At 43.5% G+C, this 27,957-nt stretch overlaps 1 protein-coding gene across 1 annotated transcript; it reads right to left on the bottom strand.

Moving 5' to 3' along the window:
• Window positions 1–5,865: 5,865 nt before the first annotated feature.
• LOC110533362 (gamma-aminobutyric acid receptor subunit alpha-6) lies at window positions 5,866–27,524 on the bottom strand. The gene is made up of 10 exons (XM_021617488.2): window positions 27,129–27,524; window positions 26,860–26,987; window positions 26,328–26,395; window positions 25,294–25,514; window positions 24,749–24,831; window positions 24,508–24,651; window positions 23,984–24,136; window positions 17,178–17,431; window positions 11,976–12,229; window positions 5,866–9,504 (listed from the first exon to the last, which is right to left on the bottom strand). Exons 1-10 carry the CDS (start codon window positions 27,215–27,217, stop codon window positions 9,492–9,494), a joined length of 1,407 nt encoding a protein of 468 aa, XP_021473163.2. The 5' UTR covers window positions 27,218–27,524; the 3' UTR covers window positions 5,866–9,491.
• Between the last annotated feature and the right edge of the window lie 433 nt (window positions 27,525–27,957).

Below are 27,957 nucleotides of genomic sequence, written 5' to 3' on the forward strand. Positions count from 1 at the left end.
CAGGGCTGGATTGACTTTCAGTTTCCTCCCAGTCAGCCCCCTCTGCACTACGGTCATTCCAGTCTGCCCCCTCTGCACTATGGTCATTCCAGTCGGCCCCCTCTGCACTACGGTCATTCCAGTCTGCCCCCTCTGCACTACGGTCATTCCAGTCTGCCCTCTCTGCACTACGGTCATTCCAGTCTGCCCTCTCTGCACTATGGTCATTCCAGTCGGCCCTCTCTGCACTACGGTCATTCCAGTCTGCCCCCTCTGCACCATGGTCATTCCAGTCGGCCCCCTCTGCACTACGGTCATTCCAGTCTGCCCCCTCTGCACTACGGTCATTCCAGTCTGCCCTCTCTGCACTACGGTCATTCCAGTCGGCCCTCTCTGCACTACGGTCATTCCAGTCAGCCCCCTCTGCACTACGGTCATTCAAGTCAGCCGTCTCTGCACTACGGTCATTCCAGTCTGCCCTCTCTGCACTACGGTCATTCCAGTCTGCCCCCTCTGCACTACGGTCATTCCAGTCTGCCCCCTCTGCACTACGGTCATTCCAGTCTGCCCCCTCTGCACTATGGTCATTCCAGTCGGCCCTCTCTGCACTACGGTCATTCCAGTCTGCCCCCTCTGCACCATGGTCATTCCAGTCTGCCCCCTCTGCACTACAGTCATTCCAGTCGGCCCTCTCTGCACCACGGTCATTCCAGTCTGCCCCCTCTGCACCACGGTCATTCCATGCATGCGCTCCACTGAGTTTCCTGGGACATCCTGACAGTGAGACAGGGAAGACTTTATGCAAGCACTCCATTATCGTCACTGGACTGCACAGAGCAATCAGTGCCTTTTGCAGCGAGAAATTGCCTATAAAAACATCCATTTGGCATATAGACGCCAAACACTTAGCAGGGATTTTACGCAATGGTGAACCCTGGCACTCTGATGCCATGGGAGAATGGCGCAGTAGAAAAGGCTATCGAGAACATTGCAAGAAGCATCTCTCACACTAATTACACAGCACAGGGTGGGTGTAAAAAAAATAAGAGGAAGATTGCTTGAACAAACAGCTGGCACGAGGTGTTGGAATTCCAACTCAAAGTTAGCTGGAACAGATGGAGCAGCCAGTCCGCTCTGCTTTGTTTCCATGGTAATGTGGAGTTGACCTGATGTCTAATATCTCTCCTCCCTCTCCCCTCCCTCCCCTTCCAGGCTCTGGCAGGCCTGCTTGGAGGAGAAACTGTGGCCTGCTTCGCATCCAACTTGTACCTTAAACCCAAGGGGACGCTCCTGCACTTCACATTAGCATAGGTTCTGTCCATGCTGTTCAAGCTGTCATCAATCTTCCACTTAAGATATGCAGACGTGAAGCAACACAAAAAAAAACAGAGAAAATCCAAGCAAGACAAACACTCTTCGCTGTGAGGATGTGTGCAGCATCATAGTCAAATTTATTGAATGTTTACTGTAATTTACACCTAAAATATAATATCTACCATTTTCCATACTGTTTGGACCTACAGTATATCCATTAGCTTGATTCTAGCCTCCTCCGTCAGTTCTTGTTTCATGTTTCACTCGTAGAATGCAGCCATATTAGTCATAATCTGGCCGTTGTGGAGCAGTGAGCTGCTTACTTGTAGTTATTAAGTGTTTGCTGTTTCTGTTACCCCCCCCCCCCCCCCCCAACTAAGGCCATATCTTTATCTAAGAGAGAGTGAGCTCTCCTTGCTTTTACTTCACTATCAGGTTATTGTGTCAATGGAGAGATGGCGAGACTGAAGCGGAAAGGTTTGAGGCTGTATGTGGTGCATCTCAACAAGGTGCAGAACTAGACCATTTTCACTGGGCCAAGGATGGTTGAACACTTTACATTATGGCAGGAGGTCTTAACATAATGAGTTTCTTCACTAGCTCTCCATATATGTCTACAGTAGGCTATTATGCTAACTATTTATTTAAATGCAGACTGAAAACATATCTCTTAAAACAGATTAGGCCTGTTGAATATTTAGCAGCAAATCGGATCGTTATGACGATCAATGAAATGATCAGCTTTTAATGAGCCCTCGCTGCTACAGAAAGCTGGTTGTCTCCAACACTCGTCAAGGACCTCCTGCCAAGATGCCTGGCTTGGCGGTGAGTCTAGTGCGTCAACAATACCCTTTCAGGCATCCTTAATGGTTCCAATCCCTTCAAGCTATACCTCGATTATCTCTGCATGCTAGGGGAGCCTGGGGGGCTAGATGCACTAAGCGCCCCCTCTCTGTCCTTTAACTACAGCGTAGGAGAGCGGAGCGGAGTGGCGACGCGCTGCCGTCTGGTTGGATCTCTCTCTGGATCCCAGAAAAGAGAAACGGTTGCCATGGAATCAGAAGTGCTTTTAATCATATGCTGGAAAGCATCTCCTCGCGCCATGTGTTTTACGAGTACCTCACGCATAAAGGGTGCTTCCAAGCGAACTGCTAACGATCTACACTGGCGTGGCTGTATGGTGCCGGTCCCCACTGGGTACCACTGCGAGCCACACTTTACCTGGCAGGGCAGGATCCTGGAGCAATGGTAGACCATGGTGACTAATGGGGATTTGATTGTTCCTAAAAAATATAATTAATCCCGGAAAAAAAGTTGGCTAGCTTATATAGTTAGTCACTTGTTGTCCAAGTATTAAGAGCTAGGCAATTATTCACTACAAGACAATAATAGGGCATGTTAATAACGACATATTGACGTTAATAGGAGAGCGAATGCCCCATTACCTCACTGAGAGACAACAGACACATCCCAGGGCAGAGTCACCTGACACCTCACCTCTACTCTGATAGGCTAATTCGTCGATTTACAAGCATTGATCTGAGAATACTTCCTAGAGCAGGAGACACAGTAAAGTACAGTACAGAACAGATACAGTACAGTACACTCTCTATCTGGGCTTTCATGGCTTTCAAATAGGCTAAAACACACACACAAACACATAGATACACACACACACATACACACACACACACACACAAATGCACGCACACACACACACACACACACACAAACACACACACACACACACACACACACACACACACACACACACACACATGCACGCACACACACACACACACACACACACACAAACATACACACACACACACACACACACACACACACACCAGGTAATTTTTCTCTCACTGGGAGTTGTCAATGAGAATAAGGCCAATGTAGGAAATAGGGAAATTCAATGGGTTCACGTGGATGTGCAGAGGCCATTCATTCTACAGGACCTTTGTCTTTTACATAGGATTTGACTAGAGCTTATCTACTGTAACCTCACTATAAAGTTATCGGGGGTCCACACCTAATCAGACAGAATTGTAACAGAACCCATGGCCTCTTCAATCCCCATCTTAATTCCCCCCTTTCCCCAGCATCGTCACCGTGAGGGACTGTGAAGCGATAGAGTCCATGGAAAGAGGTCGTTTGTCACTGATTTCAGTTTATTTTTAACCGTGCCTCATGAGAGTTTTAATCAGAGCATGCTGTTCTATAATAAATTAAATCAGGAATTATTTGTATAATCAAACAGAAGGCATGCGCGACTATCATTTTTGAGAGTTTAGCACGTACAGGAATAATCTTGGTTTGGGGACACGTTGTTAATATTTATAGAGAGGGTATTACATGTTTGTCTTTTTATTTTTTTATTTTACCTTTATTTAACTAGGCAAGTCAGTTAAGAACAAATTCTTATTTTCAATGACGGCCTAGGGTGGGTTAACTGCCTGTTCAGGGGCAGAACGACAGATTTGTACCTTTTCAGCTCGGGGATTTGAACTTGCAACCTTTCGGTTACTAGTCCAACACTCTAACCACTAGGCTACCCTGCCGCCTTTAAGGAGACACTATTATCCAGAGCTACTAACAGGAGCACTTACGGTTAAGTGCCTTGCTCAATGGCACGTCGGCAGAGTTTTCACCTAGTAGACTCTGGGATTTGATCTAGCAACCTTTCAGTTACTGGCCCAATGCTCTTAACCGCTAGGCTTCCTGCTGCCCGTTACACCTGATGATCATAGCAATGTGTGACTCCTAGTGTGTGGACGTTCAGTTTCAACAAAGACACATCACCAGAAGCTACTGTACCTCCTCAGAAGACATGGAATTGGTGATCCATACATACACAAGATACAGAGGTAATTCCTTCATACATCGGAATAAAAGGGAAATATAATTTTGGCAAAATCTGGCAAAAAAAAGGGCACCACACATTGTTGTCTTTTTATTTGATTTAGCTCTGTTATTGTGGAAGCACTGCCAGCTATGTGGAACCGTGCGTGTGACACTTGATGTCCCTGGATGGAGCAGGTTTGCAGTCATGTTTTTCAAGCACCAGCTTGGCATTTCAGGCACGAAAGAGTGGGAGTTCTGCATCTATGCTTAAAAACATAATATTCATCCTTCTCTTTCTCTCGATTCCTCCGCTGGCTCGTCCTCCCCCTTTCTCTCTGGCTCTGACAGTGTCAAGGAAGTTGATGAATCAGACTGCATGTGACAGTCTGGCATTTGAGTGAATATGATGGGCCTAATATGGTGTCCTCTGACAGGCCTGTGGAAATCATCAGGAAACTCAGTGTGACGAAGCCCGAGACACAACAGCAGTTCTCTACTGTCTGCCTGCTTCCCATCCACACCGCTCATTATGCCTCTGTGCCTGACTGTGTGGGCCTTTTTTCTTCTTTCGGGGGTCGGGGGTCAGGGATGATAATGTCTTCTCTCTATCCACCTACACCTATCAATCTAGCTCCAGAAAGCACAACAGCACTCGTTACAAGTAGAGTTCACTCACTACAGCAAAAGTTCACCTTAAAAAACACAGAAAGTAGACACAAAAACAACATTACCCCTTTCGCCTGCATATGTAGCACCTGACAGCAGAGCTGTGTGTGTGTGTGTGTACAAGGGATATGGTGAGCCTGTGCGGAGCAAACAAGATGTAGTAGGATACGGGCTGTGCACCAATAGGTGGCACTCTACCCTTTTTGACCAGAGAGGAGGGTAACCCAGGGCTTTGGAGCGCATGGGCGTCCCGTGGTCCAGACCAGAGGACAAGTGAACTTAGCAAATCTCTCTCTCGTACTCACTCACACTCCTCTGCCCGGCAGCTACTTTCACGATGGTATGACAGAGAGAATAGAAAGAGAGGTGGGATTGTATTGTGGTCCTGTGTGCTTCAGTTGGTAGAGCATCACCAAGTGTCGTGAGCTCCTTTCCCCTGGCGTCAACCACACCTAAAATGGATGTACCCATGACTGCAAGTCGCTTTGGATTAAAAAACATCTGCGAAATGGCTTATATTGTACTGTATATTCTTATAGGAACATCCCATTCACTACCTACATGAATGAAAAGTGCCTATGCCTGAGATGTACTGTAGCTGGTTTATATTGACCTCCTTTCTCATTTAGTTCTGTTACTTTGTTTCATCCCCTCCAGGATACTGACTTTGAGGTTAGACGTTGGCTCGAAGCCAGTGCATCATGTTGTAAGCCCAGGTCTATTGTAAATCCATTCAGAGAACAAATCAAATTGAAGGGAGTTACATACAAGTGAATCACAACTCTTTCATGAGTTTCTGTCTTGACCCATCTCTCCTATATGTCATTGTTATTTTGTCAGATAAGAAGGCATGAAGTTGGTGTCATTGTGTGGCGTTGTGTTATTTTTAATTCCTGGGGAAAAATGTTTCTGGCAGGTCATGGAAAGTCATATTTACTAAAAGAGCTGAAGGAACATATTTAGGGGTTGTCATATTACCCATAAACAACTGCACAAACAAAGGGAATACATAATGTTTTGAATTGCGGGTTGTGTATTTTACAAGGAAAGAAACACATAATACATCATTTGGATTTATTAAACATGATAATATTTGCACAATCCTGAGGGAAAGTATTTATGTGGAGATTGTTAATAAAACTACAGAACGTCTAAACACCAAAATATTGTATTCTATGGCAATAAAAAAAAAAACTCAGGCTCCAAGGGAAAATAAAAACAAACGGATTTCAATGTGCAGAATAGAGAACATAATGTGTGTGCACAAAATCATTTGCTAAAATCTCATTATATACAAAACGCTGCAATACATTTAAGGGCTGTGTTTCCTGAAAGCATCGCAGGGCATCTTAGTGCTACGATGTTTACGGGAAACACAACCCTGATCAGTACAAATAGTTAAGATAATAGCCGTCAAGCAGGGTTCCCGAGAAATAAAAAATATAAGTCTATAAATACATTGATCATGAAATATTCACAAATATAAACAAATAGCAGTGTTTGCGATAAAACTGCTTCATATTCACACATTTCTTGGCCTGTGAAAAACGAGCAAATAATACTGGTTAGACATCAATGTAACCCATGCCTTTAGTGAAATATAATGTTGTCATGGTCTTAGACACTCACAACCCCCACACTCCAAACTCCTAAGGAGGACACTAAAGGGTCACAGGTCATGCTAGTGCTGGTCCCCCATAGAGACCAGTGAGTTAAAGATGATCAGTCAGGTTGAGGGAAATCAATAAGGTCATTGATACAGCCCCCCCCTTCTCGTTTCATTCAACTGAATAGCCCTTTCAATAGGGCTATTCAGTCGCTGCTCTACATCAGCCACTTCTTTGCCTCTTTGTTGAGATTCAGCCAGTCTAATGTCAAGGAGTCCCTTCCAGGGCCTTCCAGTGTAGTCACTGCTGAAGTGTCCTGTCTCCCCAGACTCCACATCAAAAGAAGAGGAGGGTTCAATTGAATAATAATATAAGCCAATTAGCAAACGCTTTTATCCAAAGCGACTCACAGTCATGCGTGCATACATTTTATGTATGAGTGGTCTGCCCATTATCCTGGCTTTGCAAGCACCATGCTCTACCAACTGAGCTACAGAGGCAGTCCTACTTTTTCTTAGCAAAAGTTCTCACAATATTGGGAGGGGGACATAAAAAAACAGGAGGAATATTAATAGACTTTACAAAACAGTGAAAGAGATGGTTGATAGTGTTGTGATGGTGAAGTGTGTTGATGAGCTGCAACATGTTTTGCTGAGGGAGGCAACCAGTGGAACGATACAGTCATGAATAACCAACAAACACACACATATCCATGTTGGATATATTTAGATGGCGCTACCGTGTGGATTTAATGGTTTACTTCTTTATTTTAATTGGAAATGGTGCATAATCATATGTAAATCCAGAAAGTAGCTAATTTATTAATGCATTTTGCATAATTGCTTATGAGGTGATGCAGTTCTAAATTAAATGTAAAGCTGCCATTTAGTGAATAATCGCCAACCACAGACCACTTTAGCATCTTTCCCAGTTCAATCATGACTGATGCAATTACATAAAAGTACGCAAAGAGAAAACATGAACACAAACAGCACAGCACTGACATTATAGAATACATCCATTGATTGAGAGGCTGGCTGTTGCCAGGGAACTATATTTGTATTATCCGTTACGCCGAATATAGCCAAGTAAAGTTAGCAAGGAAAGAAGATTGTGAATGCCTTAAAGTCCAGGGTTTAGTTTGAGGTGGTCGATGCCAACCAATACAGGCCCTGTGATGGATCTATGACCTGTGTGGAGAGGCCAATGATTTTACTGTCTTCTAAGACAGTGTGTGTGTTTGGTCGTGTGAGTGTGTATGTGTGTGGTTGTGCGAGTGTGTGTGTTTTGTGTGTGTGTGTGTGTGTGAGTGAGTATGTGTGTATATCTGTGTGTGTGTGTATGTGTGTGTTGTATTTCTACTGATTGTGTGTCTAACTGTGAATATTAAACTGTATGTGAGAAACAATGTTCATTGTAAGCTGCCCGCGGGCGAGCAGTAGCCCAGAGACTGCTACGCAGCCCCCCGGGACTGCCGCGAAGAAGAAATATCAGCCCACAGAGAGAAGCACGAGATTGAACTTCACTCAACTTTCTAGAGTTTTCTCAGTTAACACTATCATTTCCCTTTACTGTGGCAGTTGTGATTGAATCAATGCAATATTAGCCACTTTCAATGCAACATACTGAAACAAAATTAACTACACACACCAGCGCAGCATAACCAAACAGAGCTGCAGTTGGCCTAAATGCAAATAAACCATTGCCATAAATGGATCTGTGCCATTTACATTGAACTGGACTATGTTAACAGCATGAGCAGTCGTGAGTAGATGAGCTTGTTTTGAGATCAAAGCAAGAGCTGCATGTAGCCACTTGTGCACATTTAGTTCATATCCTTTACTAGTTAGTGAGTTATTAGCCCACTTATAGATCATTTGTAGTCAGCAATAGGGGAATGATTGTTTCCAACAAGAGCACAAAAGATCATCTATGAAAAGCGAGTCAGGTAAAGAGCTTTTTTTTGTGTTGTATTTTGAGACAGGCTTGAATAAGCTAAGTAGCCAATAGGCAGATTGTAGCATAATTTATCTGATTCTCTGAAATAATGTTATGGGAATAATAATGCATTTTATTTTGTAAAGTGGATTCTTGCCACAAACAACAGAACAACATTTTCAGTCACCTCCTTGTCTGAAGGACAAGTGGATAAACACGTTAATGTCAAGCCCTGCATGTTTTTTCAAAAGTCTCATGGAATGTAGGCCTACATTGAACACCACACATTGGCTGCTACTGTAGGCTGAATGATAGAACAGCTATTTCCATGTTAAAATGTTATAGGATGTATGTTCTCCATAGTGTTTGATGGTAGGCCACTCTGGTAGGTCTACATTATGATCAAATAGCCACAGTAGCCTATTTGGCCACTGTTCATTTAAAACGGTAACTTAAAGTGGGTACAGCCTCAGTGTTCACAGTAAACGCGTGCTGGAAATTGCACAGAATTCTCACAATGTTCAATTTTGTACTCAGCAGACCTGAGATTTGCTCAGTGCCTAAACATTTTTGAGGGAACATTGTTGAGGAACCAATAAGAACCCTATGTTCCATGAGATGAGTGAATGTAAACCAATGAACCGAAAAATAGAGAAAGATGGCTATGTTGAAATTGGGAGGAGAGAGTCTGTCAGTCAGTACACATTACTCCCCTCAGGTGTGTTCCAGTACTGTCCAGTGTAGACGGTACCAAGCCGTGTGTCATTTTATACAGACAAAGAGCCTCCACTGCCTCCAGACCTGTGGCAGACACTCAGCTACTTCTTGGAAAGACCTACGGATTCAGGCAGCGACAGGGAAAGGGCATTACACATGGAAGAGAAGTACAAATGCACATTGTCTCTTCAGGGGGGAAGACACAGAGGGATGTGCGAGAGACAAAGAGATTGAATACCTTTCTTAAATAGACTGAGAGACCAAGCTAGGAGTGAACATGCTCGAGCTCCCAGGTCAAGAGTTGGCAAAGCCCTTCAAATCCTCACACACTGAAATAATGTATGGAGGCAGCATAAAAATAAAATGTGTGTGTGTGTCCATGTGCGTATGTGATCAGTGAGGGGGCTCACTCCTGCAGGTGGCTCACACGCTGTCCCTGTAACAGAAAAACAGGAAAGACATAAAGAAAATGTGAAAAAACCCAGAGAGGTTATAACTACAGTCACATCAAGTGAACAGAGACACTGCTGTGTGTAGTAGAGGGTGTACTGAGGGGGTTGGGAATGTGCGGGGGCAACATGTGACGCATTTTGAAAACAAATAAAGCTCTGCTTTCATCTTGTTAACGCAGGAGGTAGATGGAGTGTGTATTAACATGGCCCAGCAGCCAACCAGCAGTGTGAACTGGCACACTAAAGGGGTTCTAATTTCATTCCCCTCCCAGGGTTGGCATGCAGGGGCCTGCGTATATTTGAATCAATCCCTTGCTCATGGGCTGTCGACAAAGACCTTGCGAAACTAGTCCGCCTCTATAATTTTTTCCCTGGGACACTCTGCCAGCTATTTCACACCTACGCCTCCTCCGTCTATGTGTCAAACCAGGGGATTATTGTGAGCACAGCCTTCCTGAACAGTGTAGTACTGGATTTATTGTCATCAGGAATATCTGTTTCCAGTTTCCTACGGTAGTGTGCATGGACACTGGTGTGATGTCTTAAATGTAATCATAAACAAAACTCTATTGCTCTTTATGGACAACAGTTTTACTGGCCCCTATATTCTCTGCCTAAAATGCAGTGATTGAATGATCATTACACCAAAGTTATGGCAATGGTCTGTGCTGGAAAATAGGAATTGAGTTAAAAATGACATTTACTGTGTTGATTTATGAGAGACAAGGAGAGAGCTGTTTTTCAAGTCTGGTACTCCAGTGGGCAATAAAGAGGAGAGGACACATAGCAAGACCCAATCCTATTTATTTATACCAACGTGTCCTGTGGCTCTGCTCCTCTAAAGAGCCTTTCTCCCTGCTCCTCTTCAGAGGGACTTGTCAAACAAAAGTGAGGCTACAAGGAGGAATGCACTGATAATGTGATAACTGCATTCAATTAAGTGGCTGGCGTCATCAGAAAAATAGATTTATTTCCCATAAATGAAAAAGGGGGCTTTCAAGAGATGCGAATGACATGTGGGTTAGGATGAATGTACAGCTCCCAGAGCCAGAGGTCAGGTTGGTGGGAGGTCGCACATGGAAAACTATACAGTGTAATGCGGTTGTATAAACAAGGAAGTTGAAAGCTGACAACGGCTTGCACTTGGAGAATGAACCATACATACTATTCACATATCCTGAGAGCCTCACTTCAATGGCTCCTCCACTGGTTGTTGTTCTATTTTTGATCACAGTGCTTTCGAGCGCCTAGGCTTTCACTATGCTGCCCGCTGCGTACGTAGCTAACTGCTTGGTCACTTATAGTCCATATCAATGAATAGCAACAGTCAGCAACAAACCCTAGACAATTAGCACCTTTTTTCTATCTAGAACACTAAAGGGTTCTTCGGCTGTCCTCATAGGAGAACCCTTTGAAGAACCCTTTTTGGTTGCAGGTAGAACCATTTTGAGTTCCATGTTGAACTCTTTCTACATGAGATTCTACATGGAACAAAAACGGGTTCTCCTATGGAGACAGCCAAAGAACCCTTTTAGAACCCTTTTTTTTCTAAGAGTGTAGTCAGCTCTTATCACTGTCATGTAATCGGCCTGAGGCACCTTATTCAGTGAGAAAACACACACATACAAACCTGGTAGGCTATCAGTAAAGCAAAAGAAGATCCAAGTTAATGGCTGGTGTCGAGCCACTGCTGTTCCAAAGCCCTCTGTGTGTGTGGTGTAACGGTAGCGCTACACACGCTACACTACACCATCCTGTCAAGTGTCAACCTCTCAGAATCCCATGTTTGATGCATTAGGAATAAAACAGATATGCACAACACATCTTTACTCAACATACACTCCACATGTACAATACCGGGGCCATTTCCTCAACCAGAGTGTACAGTAGTCCCACTATTCATAAGCGCAAAAGCACATTCATTTCAATCCATTTGCCCTGACATGAGGCAACTGTTGTGTCTTTAAAGCAGCCCTCTACCTTGGCAGCCTGCGGTGTGTAGCATTCAATGATCAATCAGATGCTGTTAGGTGAAAAGAGAGATGAGTGGAAGGTGTCTTAATGCTTCCTACTCAAGTAGGAAAGCAATCTCTGACCCAGGAATTTGTGTTTGACGAACCACTCTCAGAAGCCATGAGGAAGCTGGATTCTATGCGATGCCAATATCACTCCATACAGAATGTTTACAGTGTTGTGTCTGATAGATTCAGGTGTCACATAAGAAGTGGGAGTGCCCGTGTGTATGAGTAACGGCTGTGAGAAACTGCAGATATCAAATAGATCTGAACCTGCCACTCTTCCATAATTCATGATCTCCCATTGGCTATTGAACATCTATGAGGATGAGAACAACCAACTTAATCTCGGTCCAACACATACGTACTTTTTTTTCTCAGTTCTGGTTCCCCGTGGGAATCGAACCCACAACCCTGGCGTTGCAAGAGCCATGCTTTACCTTGTCATCTCCATGGTGTCCTTGGTGAGATAGACGATCCAGTACACCAGGTTGAAGGCCCCGAACGACAGAGGGAAGAGGATGCGAGAGTACTTGTCTATGATGCTGGTGCCCGTCAGTAAGTTGTTGGACGGCACGGCTGAGCCTTGCTGGAGGAAGGCCTGGGCATTCACTGGAGGGTTAGGGAACACCTCCGCTGGTCTCTCAAAGTGAGGCGTGGAGTTCATCCTCTTCTTCAGCATACTGCTGGCATCCTGTATAGTACACCAACAAAACGATTGGTGGAGGGGGTGAGTGAGAGAATCTATAGTAAATCTATGACCAGAACGTCAGTAAATCATTGGAAATTAAGATTAATAAAATAGGAAATGAGTTGTGTTTAATTTTGATAAAACACCGTTTTAATTTAATCCATTTCCCATAACAACACAGTATGTTATATGCACAAAAATCATAAAAGATTAATTAATTGATTAATTCATCAATACAACATTATACATTGAGTGTATAAAACATTAGGAACACCTGCTCTTTCCATGAAAGACTGACCAGCTATGATCCCTTATTGATGTTACTTGTTAAATCCACCTTAAATCAGTGTAGATGAAGGGGAGGAGACAGGTTAAAGAAGGATGTTTAAGCTTTCAGACAATTGAGACATGGTTTGTGTATGTGTGCAATTCAGAGGGTGAATGGGCAAGATGGGCAATATTTAAGTGCCTTTGAATGAGGTATCGCAGTTGGTGCCAGGCTCACCGGTTTGTGTCAAGAACTGCAAACGCTGCTGGGTTTTTCACATTCAACAGTTTCACGTGTGTATCAAGAATGGTCCACCACCCAAAGGACATCCATCCAACTTGACACAACTGTTTGAAACATTGGAGTCAAAATGGGCCAGCATCTCTGTGGAATGCTTTTTATGCCTTGTGGAGTCCATGCCCTGACTAATTGAGGCTGTTCTGAGGGCAATAGGGATGCAACTCAATATTAGGAAGGTGTTCTTAATGCTTTGTACACTCAGTGTATATAAAATGCATGGCAAGTTAAGTTCAGCAGAGTGTATGGAGCAGGAAATGAGGCAGGGTTGGAAAGGGTGGAGTGGGAAGCAGGGACAGGGTAAGGATTGGTAGGGGTGGTGTGGGTAGCAGGGACAGAGTGAGGGTTGGTAGCGGTGGTGTGGGTAGCAGGGACAGAGTGAGGGTTGGTAGGGGTAGTGTGGGTAGCAGGGACAGAGGAATAATTGGTAGGGGTGGTGTGGGTAGCAGGGACAGAGGAAGGATTGGTAGGGGTGGTGTGGGTAGCAGGGACAGAGTGAGGGTTGGTAGGGGTGGTGTGGGTAGCAGGGACAGAGTGAGGGTTGGTAGGGGTGGTGTGGGTAGCAGGGACAGAGTGAGGGTTGGTAGGGGTGGTGTGGGTAGCAGGGACAGAGTGAGGGTTGGTAGGGGTGGTGTGGGTAGCAGGGACAGAGGAATAATTGGTAGGGGTGGTGTGGGTAGCAGGGACAGAGGAAGGATTGGTAGGGGTGCTGTGGGTAGCAGGGACAGAGTGAGGGTTGGTAGGGGTGGTGTGGGAAGCAGGGACAGAGTGAGGGTTGGTAGGGGTGGTGTGGGTAGCAGGGACAGAGTGAGGGTTGGTATGGGTGGTGTGGGTAGCAGGGACAGAGGGAGGGTTGGTTGGGGTGGTGTGGGTAACAGGGACAGAGGGAGGGTTGGTAGGGGTGGTGTGGGTAGCAGGGACAGAGTGAGGGTTGGTAGGGGTGGTGTGGGTAGCAGGGACAGAGGGAGGGGTGGTATGGGTAGCAGGGACAGAGGGAGGGTTGGTAGGGGTGGTGTGGGTAACAGGGACAGAGGGAGTGTTGGTAGGGGTGGTGTGGGTAGCAGGGACAGAGGGAGGGGTGGTATGGGTAGCAAGGACAGAGGGAGGATTGGTAGGGGTGGTGTGGGTAACAGGGACAGAGGGAGGGTTGGTAGGGGTAACAGGGACAGAGGGAGGGTTGGTAGGGGTGGTGTGGGTAACAGGGACAGAGGGAGGGTTGGTAGGGGTGGTGTGGGTAACAGGGACAGAGGGAGGGTTGGTAGGGGTAGCAGGGACAGAGGGAGGGTTGGTAGGGGTGGTATGGGTAGCAGGGACAGAGTGACGGTTGGTAGGGGTGGTGTGGGTAACAGGGACAGAGGGAGGGTTGGTAGGGGTAACAGGGACAGAGGGAGGGTTGGTAGGGGTGGTGTGGGTAACAGGGACAGAGGGAGGGTTGGTGGGGTGGTGTGGGTAGCAGGGACAGAGGGAGGGGTGGTATGGGTAGCAGGGACAGAGGGAGGGTTGGTAGGGGTGGTGTGGGTAACAGGGACAGAGGGAGGGTTGGTAGGGGTGGTGTGGGTAACAGGGACAGAGGGAGGGTTGGTAGGGGTGGTGTGGGTAGCAGGGACAGAGTGAGGGTTGGTAAGGGTGGGGTGGAGCGGGGGCCATAATTTGACTGGCTTCCATCACAGACCAGGTTGGAGCTGAAAATGTCAGCTGCTGAATGCTGTGCGCGTCTGACGGAGGTGAGAAATCATGCAGGGAGCATGTGGCTTTAATACTGCAGCTATTTCTGAAACGACAGCAGGCTCAAATTCTCTGCTGGCTCTCAGAATCAGAGCAGATTCTTATGCAGTGCGTATTACATTGTTTTGCATGCCGCCATAATATATCTAGAGATCACAAAGTGTCAATACCGGTGCCATTGTTTTGGTGAGATTGAACATGCAGGATTAATGGTGTGACATTGTTATAATACACAGGTTATCCTGTCAATGTTGCTTGTGTCCTCTCTTTGATCCAATTTTAACAATGGAATTTTAGCATGCTGACATAAGTGTATAATATAAACATCGAGCAAGGAAGAGCTGATAGACTCAATTAACTATATTTTATCCAGTCAGCAACCAGACAACCACTGAGCAATATTTTATTCAGTCAACAACCAGTCAACAACATCTTGTCCAGTCAACCACATCTTATCCAGTCAACAACCAGTCAACCATTCAACAACATCTTATCCAGTCAACAACCAGTCAACCAGTTAACAACATCTTATCCAGTAAACAACCAGTCAACCAGTTAACAACATCTTATCCAGTCAACAACCAGTCAACCAGTTAACATCTTATCCAGTCAACAACCAGTCAACCAGTTAACAACATCTTATCCCGTCATCAAACAGTCAACAACATCCAATCCAGTCAACAACCAGTCAACATCTTATCCAGTCTACAACAAGTCATACATAACCAGTCAACATCTTATCCAGTCTACAACCAGTCAACATCTTATCCAGTCTACAACCAGTCAACATCTTATCCAGTCTACAACCAGTCAACCAGTCAACATCTTATCCAGTCTACAACAAGTCATAAGCAGTCAACATCTTATCTAGTCTACAACCAGTCAACATCTTATCCAGTCAGCAACCAGACAACCACTGAGCAATATTTTATTCAGTCAACAACCAGTCAACAACATCTTATCCAGTCAACAACCAGTCAACAACATCTTATCCAGTCAACAACCAGTCAACCAGTTAACAACATCTTATCCAGTCAACAACCAGTCAACCAGTTAACAACATCTTATTCAGTCAATAACCAGTCAACCAGTTAACAACATCTTATCCAGTCAATAACCAGTCAACCAGTTAACAACATCTTACCCAGTCAACAACCAGTCAACCAGTTAACAACATCTTATCCAGTCAACAACCAGTCAACCAGTTAACAACAGCTTATCCAGTCAATAACCAGTCAACCAGTTAACATCTTACCCAGTCAATAACCAGTCAACCAGTTAACAACATCTTATCCTGTCAACAACCAGTCAACCAGTTAACAACATCTTATCCAGTCAACAACCAGTCAACCAGTTAACAACATCTTATCCAGTCTACAACCAGTCAACCAGTCAACATCTTATCCAGTCTACAACCAGTCAACCAGTCAACATCTTATCCAGTCTACAACAAGTCAACCAGTCAACATCTTATCTAGTCTACAATCAGTCAACATCTTATCCAGTCTACAACCAGTCAACCAGTCAACATCTTATCCAGTCAGCAACCAGACAACCACTGAGCAATATTTTATTCAGTCAACAACCAGTCAACAACATCTTATCCAGTCAACAACCAGTCAACAACATCTTATCCAGTCAACAACCAGTCAACCAGTTAACAACATCTTATCCAGTCAATAACCAGTCAACCAGTTAACAACATCTTATCCAGTCAACAACCAGTCAACCAGTTAACAACATCTTATCCAGTCAACAACCAGTCAACCAGTTAACAACATCTTATCCAGTCAACATCTTATCCAGTCTACAACCAGTCAATATCTTATCCAGTCTACAACCAGTCAACATCTTATCCAGTCTACAACAAGTCATAACCAGTCAACATCTTATCCAGTCTACAACCAGTCAACCAGTCAACATCTTATCCAGTCTACAACAAGTCATAACCAGTCAACATCTTATCCAGTCTACAACCAGTCAACCAGTCAACATCTTATCCAGTCTACAACAAGTCATAACCAGTCAACATCTTATCTAGTCTACAACCAGTCAACCAGTCAACGTTGTATCTAGTCTACAACCAGTCAACATCTTATCCAGTCTACAACCAGTCAACCAGTCAACATCTTATCCAGTCTACAACCAGTCAACCAGTCAACATCTTATCCAGTCTACAACCAGTCAACCAGTCAACATCTTATCCAGTCTACATCCAGTCAACATCTTATCCAGTCTACAACCAGTCAACCAGTCATAATGAGTCAACAACATATTATCCAGGTCATTAAGATTTGTCTGCATTTTAAATAGATAGTAATTCAAAATGGTGCAGATGGAGATATAACTCCTCTCAATTGGACTATTTAGTTCATATATTTGGTGCAGCCACCTAATAATAGTCTCTTTCCCACAGAAGCACAAAGCATTGGGCTTGCCTGTCCCCTCTAGGCTTCTTGTGAGCCTGTAATGATCTGCCTGGATATTCCCTTAATCTATTCCTTTCACATAATCTGTGCTCAGGAAGCCACTGGCTGTCTCTTCTCGCCAAATCTTCTTGTTGTCACAGACTAGGAGTGGGGGGTGAGAGGGACACAGAGATGAGAGGAAAGGGAAGGGGGGAGGAGTGTAAAACGAGGAGAGAGGGAGGAGGTGGATTACCGAAGAGGACTCCCCGTCGGTCCTCCCGACCTCTGCTGCCTCCTGGGCTGCCTTAATGGAGGCCGCCTTGCGGAGCTCCCGGTTGGCCTGCAGCGTGGAGAAGTAGTTGACTGCGGCAAACTCAATGAGGGCTGAGAAGACGAAGGCGAAACACACAGCGATGAACCAGTCCATGGCCGTGGCGTAAGAGACTTTGGGCAAAGAGTGGCGGGCGCTGATGCTGAGTGTGGTCATGGTAAGCACTGTGGTAATGCCTGGCATACACAGGGCACATTGAGAAATGTTAGACAGAGATACTGGACATGGCAGCCATTTTGTTTTCTGCATCCCAGAGCCCCAGGGTTAACTGGCTGGGTTTCCAGTGTACCAGCCCATCATCTTGTTGAGTGGTGATTGTCAGGGTGTGGAGTGAAGTGGAGGGGGTTGGAGGGTCAACCATCCAATGGTTTGCGTTAGAGCTGTTGTGCGGGCAGTGTAATGTGGACACACAAGCTTACATGCAAAGGAATAGCTTAAGGGGAAATAGTTAAGGGTTTACTCAAGCATGTCATTTGGCATGAAAATTGTTATTTCTATAAACCCAATAGTTTAAACCTTATCATACATTTATTATTATTATTTTTGTTGTAATTCTCATGACTGAGCTCTAACATTACTGAACATTGAGCAACATTTATGTCTTTAGTTCATCGGATTAGACTGTCCCGTTAATATGTAACTGAGGATACTGTAACAACTCAATCAATACCAACCTACAAAATGAAGATTAGTATTGCATTACACAAAATCCTCAGGGCCCATTGATCATTTAGATGGTAATTGATGCCATACTTCGCCAGAAGGTGAATTTGTGGGCATGATGTTTAATCTCTAGCCTTCGGCAACAAGTTCACACGTCTAGACATGCACTACTCAACCAATAAACTTGCTCTTCCATTCAGAAATTAATTTGTGTCCAAGTTCAATGCTAAGCACTTTGTATCACACACACTGTCCTTGTAAGATCACTTTATTTGTGATTTGTACGCAAGGTCCAACCGAAATGTGACTACTCTGGAACAGTTGTTGAGGGCGGTTAAGTACCTTGCTCAAGGGCACAACAGCAGGAAATGGAATCTAGAATTCTATAACAGCAATCCTCCTGTTGACAGCTCATTTCTTGACAGATGTTTTCTGTCAGACCTGGGATTTGAACTGGCAACCCTCTAGTTACTGGCTTGCCTCTCTAACCGCTAGGATACCTTCTGCCCACACCTTTGGATGGAGGGTCACCATTGTTTATATACCAAGTTGATTATAATGTCTATCTCTCGGAAACCAAACCAATGTGTTCTGGCATTATTGATAAGTCATGAGACCTGTATAGCATTAAAATAAATGGCCAGTGAAATGTTATAAAGTCCAAATCAATAGTTCAGCCATATTTGAAGTGTACTCACTTTATCAATAGTGAATCATACAGTGTAATGAAAGTAGCACACCCCAAATAATCTATTGATCCTGAGAGGCAGCAACCAAAAGCATGGCTTAGTTTACTCTCTCACAGCTGAGCCTTAGCATCATTGAGTGCAAACACAAGAGCGGTACAGATGTAGGATCTTAGTTTGAACCAGGTTGCTACAGCAGGAAAATAATCCTGCCACAACAGGAAATGTGAATTATTATGCGGATTATAATTAATGGACATTTTTATTGGGATTGACACATTTTTCGTAAGGGAAAATCAAGTCAGAGATTTCTGTTCCAACGTCAGAAGCCTTTTTAAACCTCAAATACACTACAAATGTTAACTTTTCTGCAATGCAGGAAATGTATCTTTTAACAGCGTGAGCAAATTAAGATCCAACATCTGAAGGGCCTGTGGTAATGAAGTATGTTCCTAACAAGCTTGCCTAAAACAACTAAGTCAGGTCACTTAGGCATGCGATTTGGAAACATCCTAGCATTTGTCTTGATTTGTGCATGCAACTATGCTAATACTAAGCTTTAGCTGAGGAAACTAAGCCATGCTTTTGGTTGCCGACTCTCAAGATCAATAGATTATTTGCTAGTTATCCATCTAAATGAGGTCAAATGAGGTCAACTTTTCTTTTACTGTTCCTGTTACATCTTGGACACAAATCCATTTGAATTTCTGACTTCCTTACAAGCCAAGGAAGGTTAGAGGAGGAGATAAAGTTTGTCATACCATCCACCGTGTTTACTGGTTATGGGATGGGCTGTTTTTAGTGATGATGATGATGATAATGGTTTCAGAGCAGCACAACTTGCATGGGTTAGAGTTAGACACATGGTGATGAATGGGATATGGGTTGGAATGAGTTGCCCGGGTAGTGTAGTTTCCTCTCAGGGAGACAATAATGGCTGGGCTGCGAGCAGGCCTGGAATGAGCAGGAGCGGCCAGTAATGATGATGATGAGGAGGGACACAGATGAAATTGACAAAGGCTTACACGGAACAAGTTGACAGGGAAATAGAGCAATATAAGTCCCAATCCTGGATAATGAAGAGAGTACGTAGAAAAGCTGTCCTGTTCACTGATTATATGAAGCAATTTAGTGTGCTATACAGCTGATATAATGTACATTTCTGAAACACTTTCTACTGGTATAAGGCTCATTGGACTGCCAAGTGACTATACAGACAGGAATCTCCAGACGTACAAGATTTCACAATTCCACAACCATTCTATCTCATCATAACACAGGGAAGAGACTGCAAATATTGTTAGACTAGCAAATGTTTTCATAAACCACTGCACCTGTACAGTATATTGATATAAATCGATAGGGAACCTCAATCTGCACAACCTTTTCCAGAATGGAGATGCTTATTTCAAGTGGATCACTGCAAGTTATGTTTCGAGGGAGTACAAATAAATTGCCATTGATTGAGAGTGTTAAGTAATACTATGGTCAGGTTCATCTGAGGCAGGGCTACTACGGACATTGATTGGCTGCATAACAACAACAATAACAACAATAGGCAATGTAGTTGAGCCTGAATCTGTTACAGTTAGCGTGACAACAGTTATCTAAGCAATGAATAACATTGTGGAGATTCAAAATGCAAACAGACCCATGGATACAAGGTGTGTTACATACAACCACGGTAATACATCTCTCACATGTATTCAAAGTATGTTTTAATCTCTGGGTTCACACTAAAGACCCTTACAAGACATGATTCATTTACAAAAGGGACATGCTCCATTATGGTCCATTAACAAGGTACAGATATAATTTCACTGAGATCGTTTTCATCAAGCTAAAACAGTTGGAAAGAAAAGGGTCATTGACCACTGGCCTGCTATGCTCTTGTCAATTTGATATTTACACAGTTCATTTGCACAGGGGAACATGTAGATAATTTAAGTGGATAATGTAATAATGTTTCAATACATTTAAGTGCTGCTTCAGCTCTGAAAGACAGTTACCAACTCTCCATGAAGCTAGATACAGTACCAGCTCTCCATGAAGCTACATACAGTACCAGCTCTCCATGAAGCTAGATACAGTACCAGCTCTCCATGAAGCTAGATACAGTACCAACTCTCCATGAAGCTAGATACAGTACCAGCTCTCCATGAAGCTAGATACAGTACCAGCTCTCCATGAAGCTAGATACAGTACCAACTCTCCATGAAGCTAGATACAGTACCAGCTCTCCATGAAGCTAGATACAGTACCAGCTCTCCATGAAGCTAGATACAGTACCAGCTCTCCATGAAGCTAGATACAGTACCAACTCTCCATGAAGCTAGATACAGTACCAGCTCTCCATGAAGCTAGATACAGTACCAATTCTCCATGAAGCTAGATACAGTACCAGCTCTCCATGAAGCTAGATACAGTACCAGCTCTCCATGAAGCTAGATACAGTACCAACTCTCCATGAAGCTAGATACAGTACCAGCTCTCCATGAAGCTAGATACAGTACCAGCTCTCCATGAAGCTAGATACAGTACCAGCTCTCCATGAAGCTAGATACAGTACCAGCTCTCCATGAAGCTAGATACAGTACCAGCTCTCCATGAAGCTAGATACAGTACCAGCTCTCCATGAAGCTAGATACAGTACCAAGTCTCCATGAAGCTAGATACAGTACCAACTCTCCATGAAGCTAGATACAGTACCAGCTCTCCATGAAGCTAGATACAGTACCAGCTCTCCATGAAGCTAGATACAGTACCAGCTCTCCATGAAGCTAGATACAGTACCAGCTCTCCATGAAGCTAGATACAGTACCAACTCTCCATGAAGCTAGATACAGTACCAACTCTCCATGAAGCTAGATACTGTACCAGCTCTCCATGAAGCTAGATACAGTACCAACTCTCCATGAAGCTAGATACAGTACCAACTCTCCATGAAGCTAGATACAGTACCAACTCTCCATGAAGCTAGATACAGTACCAGCTCTCCATGAAGCTAGATACAGTACCAGCTCTCCATGAAGCTAGATACAGTACCAGCTCTCCATGAAGCTAGATACAGTACCAGCTCTCCATGAAGCTAGATACAGTACCAGCTCTCCATGAAGCTAGATACAGTACCAGCTCTCCATGAAGCTAGATACAGTACCAGCTCTCCATGAAGCTAGATACAGTACCAGCTCTCCATGAAGCTAGATACAGTACCAACTCTCCATGAAGCTACATACAGTACCAGCTCTCCATTAAGCTAGATACAGTACCAACTCTCCATGAAGCTAGATACAGTACCAACTCTCTATGAAGCTAGATACAGTACCAACTCTCCATGAAGCTAGATACAGTACCAGCTCTCCATGAAGCTAGATACAGTACCAACTCACCATGAAGCTAGATACAGTACCAACTCTCCATGAAGCTAGATACAGTTCCAACTCTCCATTAAGCTAGCTACAGTTACCAACTCTCCATTAAGCTAGCTACAGTTACCAACTCTCCATAAAGCTAGCTACAGTACCATTTCTCCATAAAGCTAGAAACAGTACCAACTCTCCATAAAGCTAGCTACAGTACCATTTCTCCATAAAGCTAGCTACAGTTACCAACTCTCCACAAAGCTAGCTACAGTTACAAACTCTCCATAAATCTAGCTACACTACCAGCTCTCCATAAATCTAGCTACACTACCAGCTCTCCATAAATCTAGCTACAGTACCAACTCTCCATAAATCTAGCTACAGTACCAACTCTCCATAAAAACCCCACAATTGCCAACAATTGTCAAACTCAAGCACTTGTTAAATGATCACACACTGGGAAAGAAGGGTATGGGAGAAATCGTGTCAGGAAAAAAAGCAGAGGAGGCGAGAGAAAGAGAGAGAGGGAGGAGGATGAGGAGGAGGAGGAAATGAAGGAGAAAGACAGGAGAAAGAAACGAAGAGCTTGAGGCATCTGTGTGCTTTTAAAGGCAAAAAGCAAGGTACAAATTAGGCCCACTCAATTAAGTCTGTGAGACTTCAGCTCTGGAGACTTTCAGCTCTTAGAAAGCCAGCATGCGAAGCTGCACACAACAACAATGCCTAATGTGCTTGAACCCTGATGGAGTGCTTCTACATAGCTCTCTGTCTCTCTCTTTCTCCGTCTGCACACGTCAGTGCATTACCACAACTTATTTAGCTACTGGCTTCTCACTGTGCCCCATATTACTGTTGTGTCACCAGCAAAGCATTAAAATACATTGTATTTACAGAAGCAATTTACAATCTCTTAATCATAGAATTTCTTTAAAAATTGTTTTTTAAAAAACGTGTAAACTGTGAAGATAAAGCCTGTCATTCATGCGTTTGGGGAAAATCCAATATGTTGAATGCAACAGCCTCATAAAGGACACACAATGCTCACACTCAAAACACTCCAATATCTCCACAGCGTTTTACTCCCGCTACCATGCCAATTGAAAGCAGCAGGATGTGGGAGGTTAATGACTTTCTGCATATGTGCGTCTCACATTGGGCCTAACTTGAACGCGTACTAATGATTGGTATCTTTTCCTCAGTGTGGGCTTGTCAAAATGCTGACAAGCTCCCAAACACAGCCATAATCTACAAAGGCCAGCAGCCGCTACTCCTGCACACAAAAATGTAGCTGAGGAAATTTAAATTGAAAATCAAAAGGATGGCAAATGAAACTTAAGAGCGCTCTGCTCCTGAGGCTAGAGGCTGAAGCAAGTGTAGCATGATGTAATGGGAACAACCGGAACCTGCAACTCCTCAGAACAAGTTCAAGTAAACAACATCCCCCCGCTCTCTGCCCGGATTGAATGATTTCAGAAAAGGAGTTTTTACTATTAATTCAGATCCAATTGGAAGGGAATAGAGATAAGAGGTAGAAGACATAATATATACCATGTGACTGTGCTACCTATGTCCTCTAGTACCACTCTACATAATGCAAACCATTACCATGTCCTGCCAAGAAAACACATTCAAATACTGAAGTACAACATCTTCACCAAATGTACATAAAATGATACAGAATAGATCGTGTTATGATTGATGAAACTGTGTTATCCAAGGTTAGTTGTTTTGTTATCTTAAAAGAGGCTCTATTGTTGAAAAAAAAACAGTTGTTTGTGAACTAACACTTGCACGTGCCTCCCCCTCTCGCTGATAGCTACTCCATTGAGGAACAATGAACTTCCTATGATAGTGCTATGTGGTTGTCCAACCTAGCTAAATGACTAAAATGTACAATGTAAATGTAAATATCACTTTAAGGGAACAACTTATATTGGGACTTGTAGGGGTTACCCTGTAACGTAAGCATGGTGGACAAGACAATGGAGTTAATGGTGGAGATCAGGAGGAGGCCTACCGAATACAGTTCGTGCAGGAACCGATTCCTTATTGATCCAAAAAGAGACCTGAGCCAGGATCACGGTCATGATACAGGGGATGTATGTCTGAATCAAGAAGAAGCCCATCTTCCTTTGCAGGTGGAAGTGAACAGTCATGACTACATATTCACCTGTCAGAAAACAAATGGAATACTGTATGTGGGCACAGAGAGTTTCGAACAGACACGTTGGTAAATCAGCATTTCACAGAGCACATAACAGATTTGTGCTACAGAAAACAGATGAGACAGTGAACTTCTCAGGGAGACCTTGTACATGCAGTACATGCATACTCTAGCACATGTCAAATGCTGCATTTTGAATGTGTACTAAACAAGCATAGATTCAAATGAAAATGTCATTTAGAAATAAAAAAATGACTTAGATTGAAATCTTCATTCAAATCCATATGCATACGGTATGCATACTGCTAGCATGGTTATTTTTTAAGCTTATTTCTTTAAGCATTACTAAAGCGTTAAGTGAATGAATCTATTCTTACCAGTGTTGGATTTTAACCTCTCACTGGACACTGTCTGTCCTATTAGATCGTACTGTAGCAAGCTGGAGGACTCCTCTGGGACTTCCACAGAGAACAGTGGTCCTTTTTTCCATGTGTACACAATTTCACTCATAGGGTAGGCATCTGGACAGCAGAAATAAAGATAACGTAGTCACTCTGTAATCACCAGCTAGCCTGGTGGAACCATCTGTCTGACTGAGGTTTATGAAAGACAACTTACAGCTACCAAACTTGAGAGGACAGGCATGGCCATCCATGGGGAAGTTCATCAGTCTCATGGGACACTCTGCGTTTATCGTCAATCTGCAATGGAATGGCAAAGAGTATTGGACAAACTTTATGTACAGTGCACCAATGGTCACCCATGATCATCTACAACTGATCACGTACCAGGCCAAACCGTCTTCTGAAAACAAAGCAATACTGATAGAGATATGCCTGGGTAAGTTGACGTGTATCGCACAAATATCTTAACCAGGGCTCTCCAACCCTGTTCCTGGAGAGCTACCGACCTGTATGTTTCGCTCCAACACCAGCTGTAACTAACCTGATTCAGTTTATCAACCAGCTAATTATTAGAATCAGGTGCATTGGATTAGGTTTGGAGCGAAAACCTACAGGACGGTAGCTTGGTTGGAGAATGCCGGGCACTAAACCATAGCCATGACTGTGTTTGTATGATACTCAGATAGATGTCCGGTAGAACGCAGACTACTGTCCTACACAGGTCAGTTTTGGACCTGGATGGCTGTGACTCAGTAGTACCTCATAGTGTAGAGGATAGTTCCGTTCTGCATGATGCGGAACAGCTTGTTGGGAGTGGTCATGTTGTGAGAGATGGACCTCTTGCCATTCCGGAAGAATGTGTCTGGTGTCCAGATCTTGCTGACCATGAGGTTGTTGAGACGCAGAATCTCGATGGGGCCCTCGAATTTCAACCTCTCGTCAATCCACGTTTGACGGAAAAATACATCCATGGTGTACTCCTACAACATCGCAGTTTGGAAATCAAATCAGCAATCAACTCATATGCTAATAATGACATTGCTATACAGTACAGTACATAGTCTACAGTACATCAGTGACCTAATTTACGTGAATGAAGTGTCGATAATAAGTACGATTATTATATTAAATATTTTAAAGTCTTCCTTACATGTTGTTTTTGATCTGTTGAAGTACTGTGCAGGTCCATATTTCTCAACTTCTCCACTAAGAAAACTTGAATGTATTTCATTACAGGTTCCAAGAATTATCCAAATTCTAACCCAACAGTATTGATTTACTTTGCTTTCTTGAATTTCTTGATGTGTACGCAATTCAGCTTTTAGCTGCCATATATAATGAAACAAAACTCAATGGATAATGGCTTTTTCAATCCAGGAATACTTTTAGCTCAAATTGATTTATTTACAGCTCTGGTCTTATCTATACTGCCTATGGGATGGCTACTAGTGGATCACATGGTACCAGAAGTGGGTTTTAGATGCTGTGAAATATAATATAGTGTGTAATGGAAATCAAACGCTCAGCCGGCTCGGGACCCTCACTGACAGGGATTGTCAACCAGATTAAAATCCCTAAGCTGCACTAATGACATCCTGCCCAGAATAATGAAGGCTGGTAGGAATATGACTTGAGGCTGTGGACGGACATGCTAGGACTGGGTGCACCAAGCAATTATTCTGTCCTGTCTGCACTAACACAAGTATGTGTTATTGAAATATAAATAAATGCCAACACTCTGGAGTTTTGTGTTATATAAGTGGACTGGATAAAGTAGTAATGAGGCCACATACCATCTCAACATCTGACACTGGACCAAAACTTGTGACAAAGATGTCTGTTTTGACCTCAGTAACTGGACCTACAAAGATAAATGTTGTTTTGACATAAGACATAAATAAACACAGCTCTTCAATCTAAAAACAAATGGACGCTGGTGAGATATTGACAGGATAAAAACGTTGTTATTGTTAATTATATCACTTTTCTAGTTTACAGTTACTTGACCTGTAGTTGTTGGCTATTACAAGTCAGCACAATAACATCCCTTAGTAGGATTGGAAATTAGCAATTTGTGAGAAAGAAACCCTGTGGTCAGTGGGTTATATGAATTGCCTGGACACTCGATGTCACAAATTCGACAGTTATATTAATGACACCAAAAGCAGCTTCCAACGATGGGACAGTGACCAATAATTAAGCTCTATCTGGAACATAGGCGCCTCACTACTGTGGAAAGGAAAAGTTTATTAACTACGTGAGTAGACTTGAATTTCACACATTATCAAACAACCTGTTAGAAGTATTAAATATGTATTACTGTACCTCCAAATCCAGGTCGCAGTCTGTTGTCATATCCATCTAGTAATCTATCCAATACACGCGTGATGTTATCCAAATAGATATTCTCAGTTTGCGTTGATTTCACATGATTTCCCCAAACATTGCTCACACTGTAGACAAAGTGCATATTCATTATCTGGTGGCTCATTCTACTCAATACAACTTGTTACTGCATCAAAGTTGCACAGTGTACATTTATCAACATTCTAGCACTCGTAAAGTCGGGGGGAAATGAGTTCACTTGTACTCACCAGGACAGAAAAAAACAATTGAAAACGAAAGCCATGCCTCGTAAACACTCCACAGCCACAAAGCCGTGGTCAACTGTTATAATTTCCATATTCCATCATTTAAAATCATACAAAACGCTGATCACACGGCTTAGTCTAAAAACGAGAAGGCTTTTGCGCCAGTCCTACTCGACTTCCCCAGTGCGGCTGCGCCTCATCTGACTCGCTCAGTAGAAAAACTAAAGAGTTTTAAGAGACTGAAGAAGAGCAGGCACGGAGGGCATTGACAATAATCGAATAAGGCATTATGGGAGATAAGAACGAAGAAATCCACTGATAGTTTTGGCAGGGAATCAGTTTGGACCCGTTTGGAGATTTGGAAAAGGCTCAAATATCCTCCTGGAAGAGATTGCACCAGAGATGGTTTCAATTTCTGAGGAGGAGAGCAATTTTACAGATCATAATTCCTAATAAAGTTGAGGAGATAACAGCATCACTCCATTATTGCATGTTGGACTTGGTCATGTCCAACTTAGCTGTTTCCATTAGCTGTGTCCATTACAGTCTGTTTACACGTGCTGTCCTTCACATCTCCTGCAAATCAGCATGTGGGTTAACAAATAGAAAACAAATAAAACAGATACATCTTGGATGGTGTATGTGATTGTGCTGTTGGTGGTGGTGGTGGTGTTGGCAAGGCAGAAGTGGGAGGGGGTTTGCTGTTGACATTGTCAATGTCAGTTCATTTTCGATTTGGCACAAATGTGACTGTTACCACAAAAGTATTGCTTGTGTTACACCACTAAGATATAATCACAGTTGCATGGACAGATCTTTTCTGATAAGTACA

Source organism: Oncorhynchus mykiss, chromosome 10, assembly GCF_013265735.2.
Source record: "Oncorhynchus mykiss isolate Arlee chromosome 10, USDA_OmykA_1.1, whole genome shotgun sequence".
In the NCBI taxonomy this organism is placed as follows: Eukaryota; Metazoa; Chordata; class Actinopteri; order Salmoniformes; family Salmonidae; genus Oncorhynchus; species Oncorhynchus mykiss.

What these genes read in the sequence shown, in the direction of transcription:
- LOC110533362 (XM_021617488.2), bottom strand. Translation starts at nt 27,217, where the DNA reads ATGGAAATTATAACAGTTGACCACGGCTTTGTGGCTGTGGAGTGTTTA. An exon ending in CAGTGTCAGATGTTGAGATG is followed by an intron (nt 25,515 to 26,327) that starts GTATGTGGCCTC and finishes GCGATGTTGTAG; the next exon opens with GAGTACACCATGGATGTATT. An exon ending in GAGGTTAAAATCCAACACTG is followed by an intron (nt 24,137 to 24,507) that starts GTAAGAATAGAT and finishes GTTTTCTGACAG; the next exon opens with GTGAATATGTAGTCATGACT.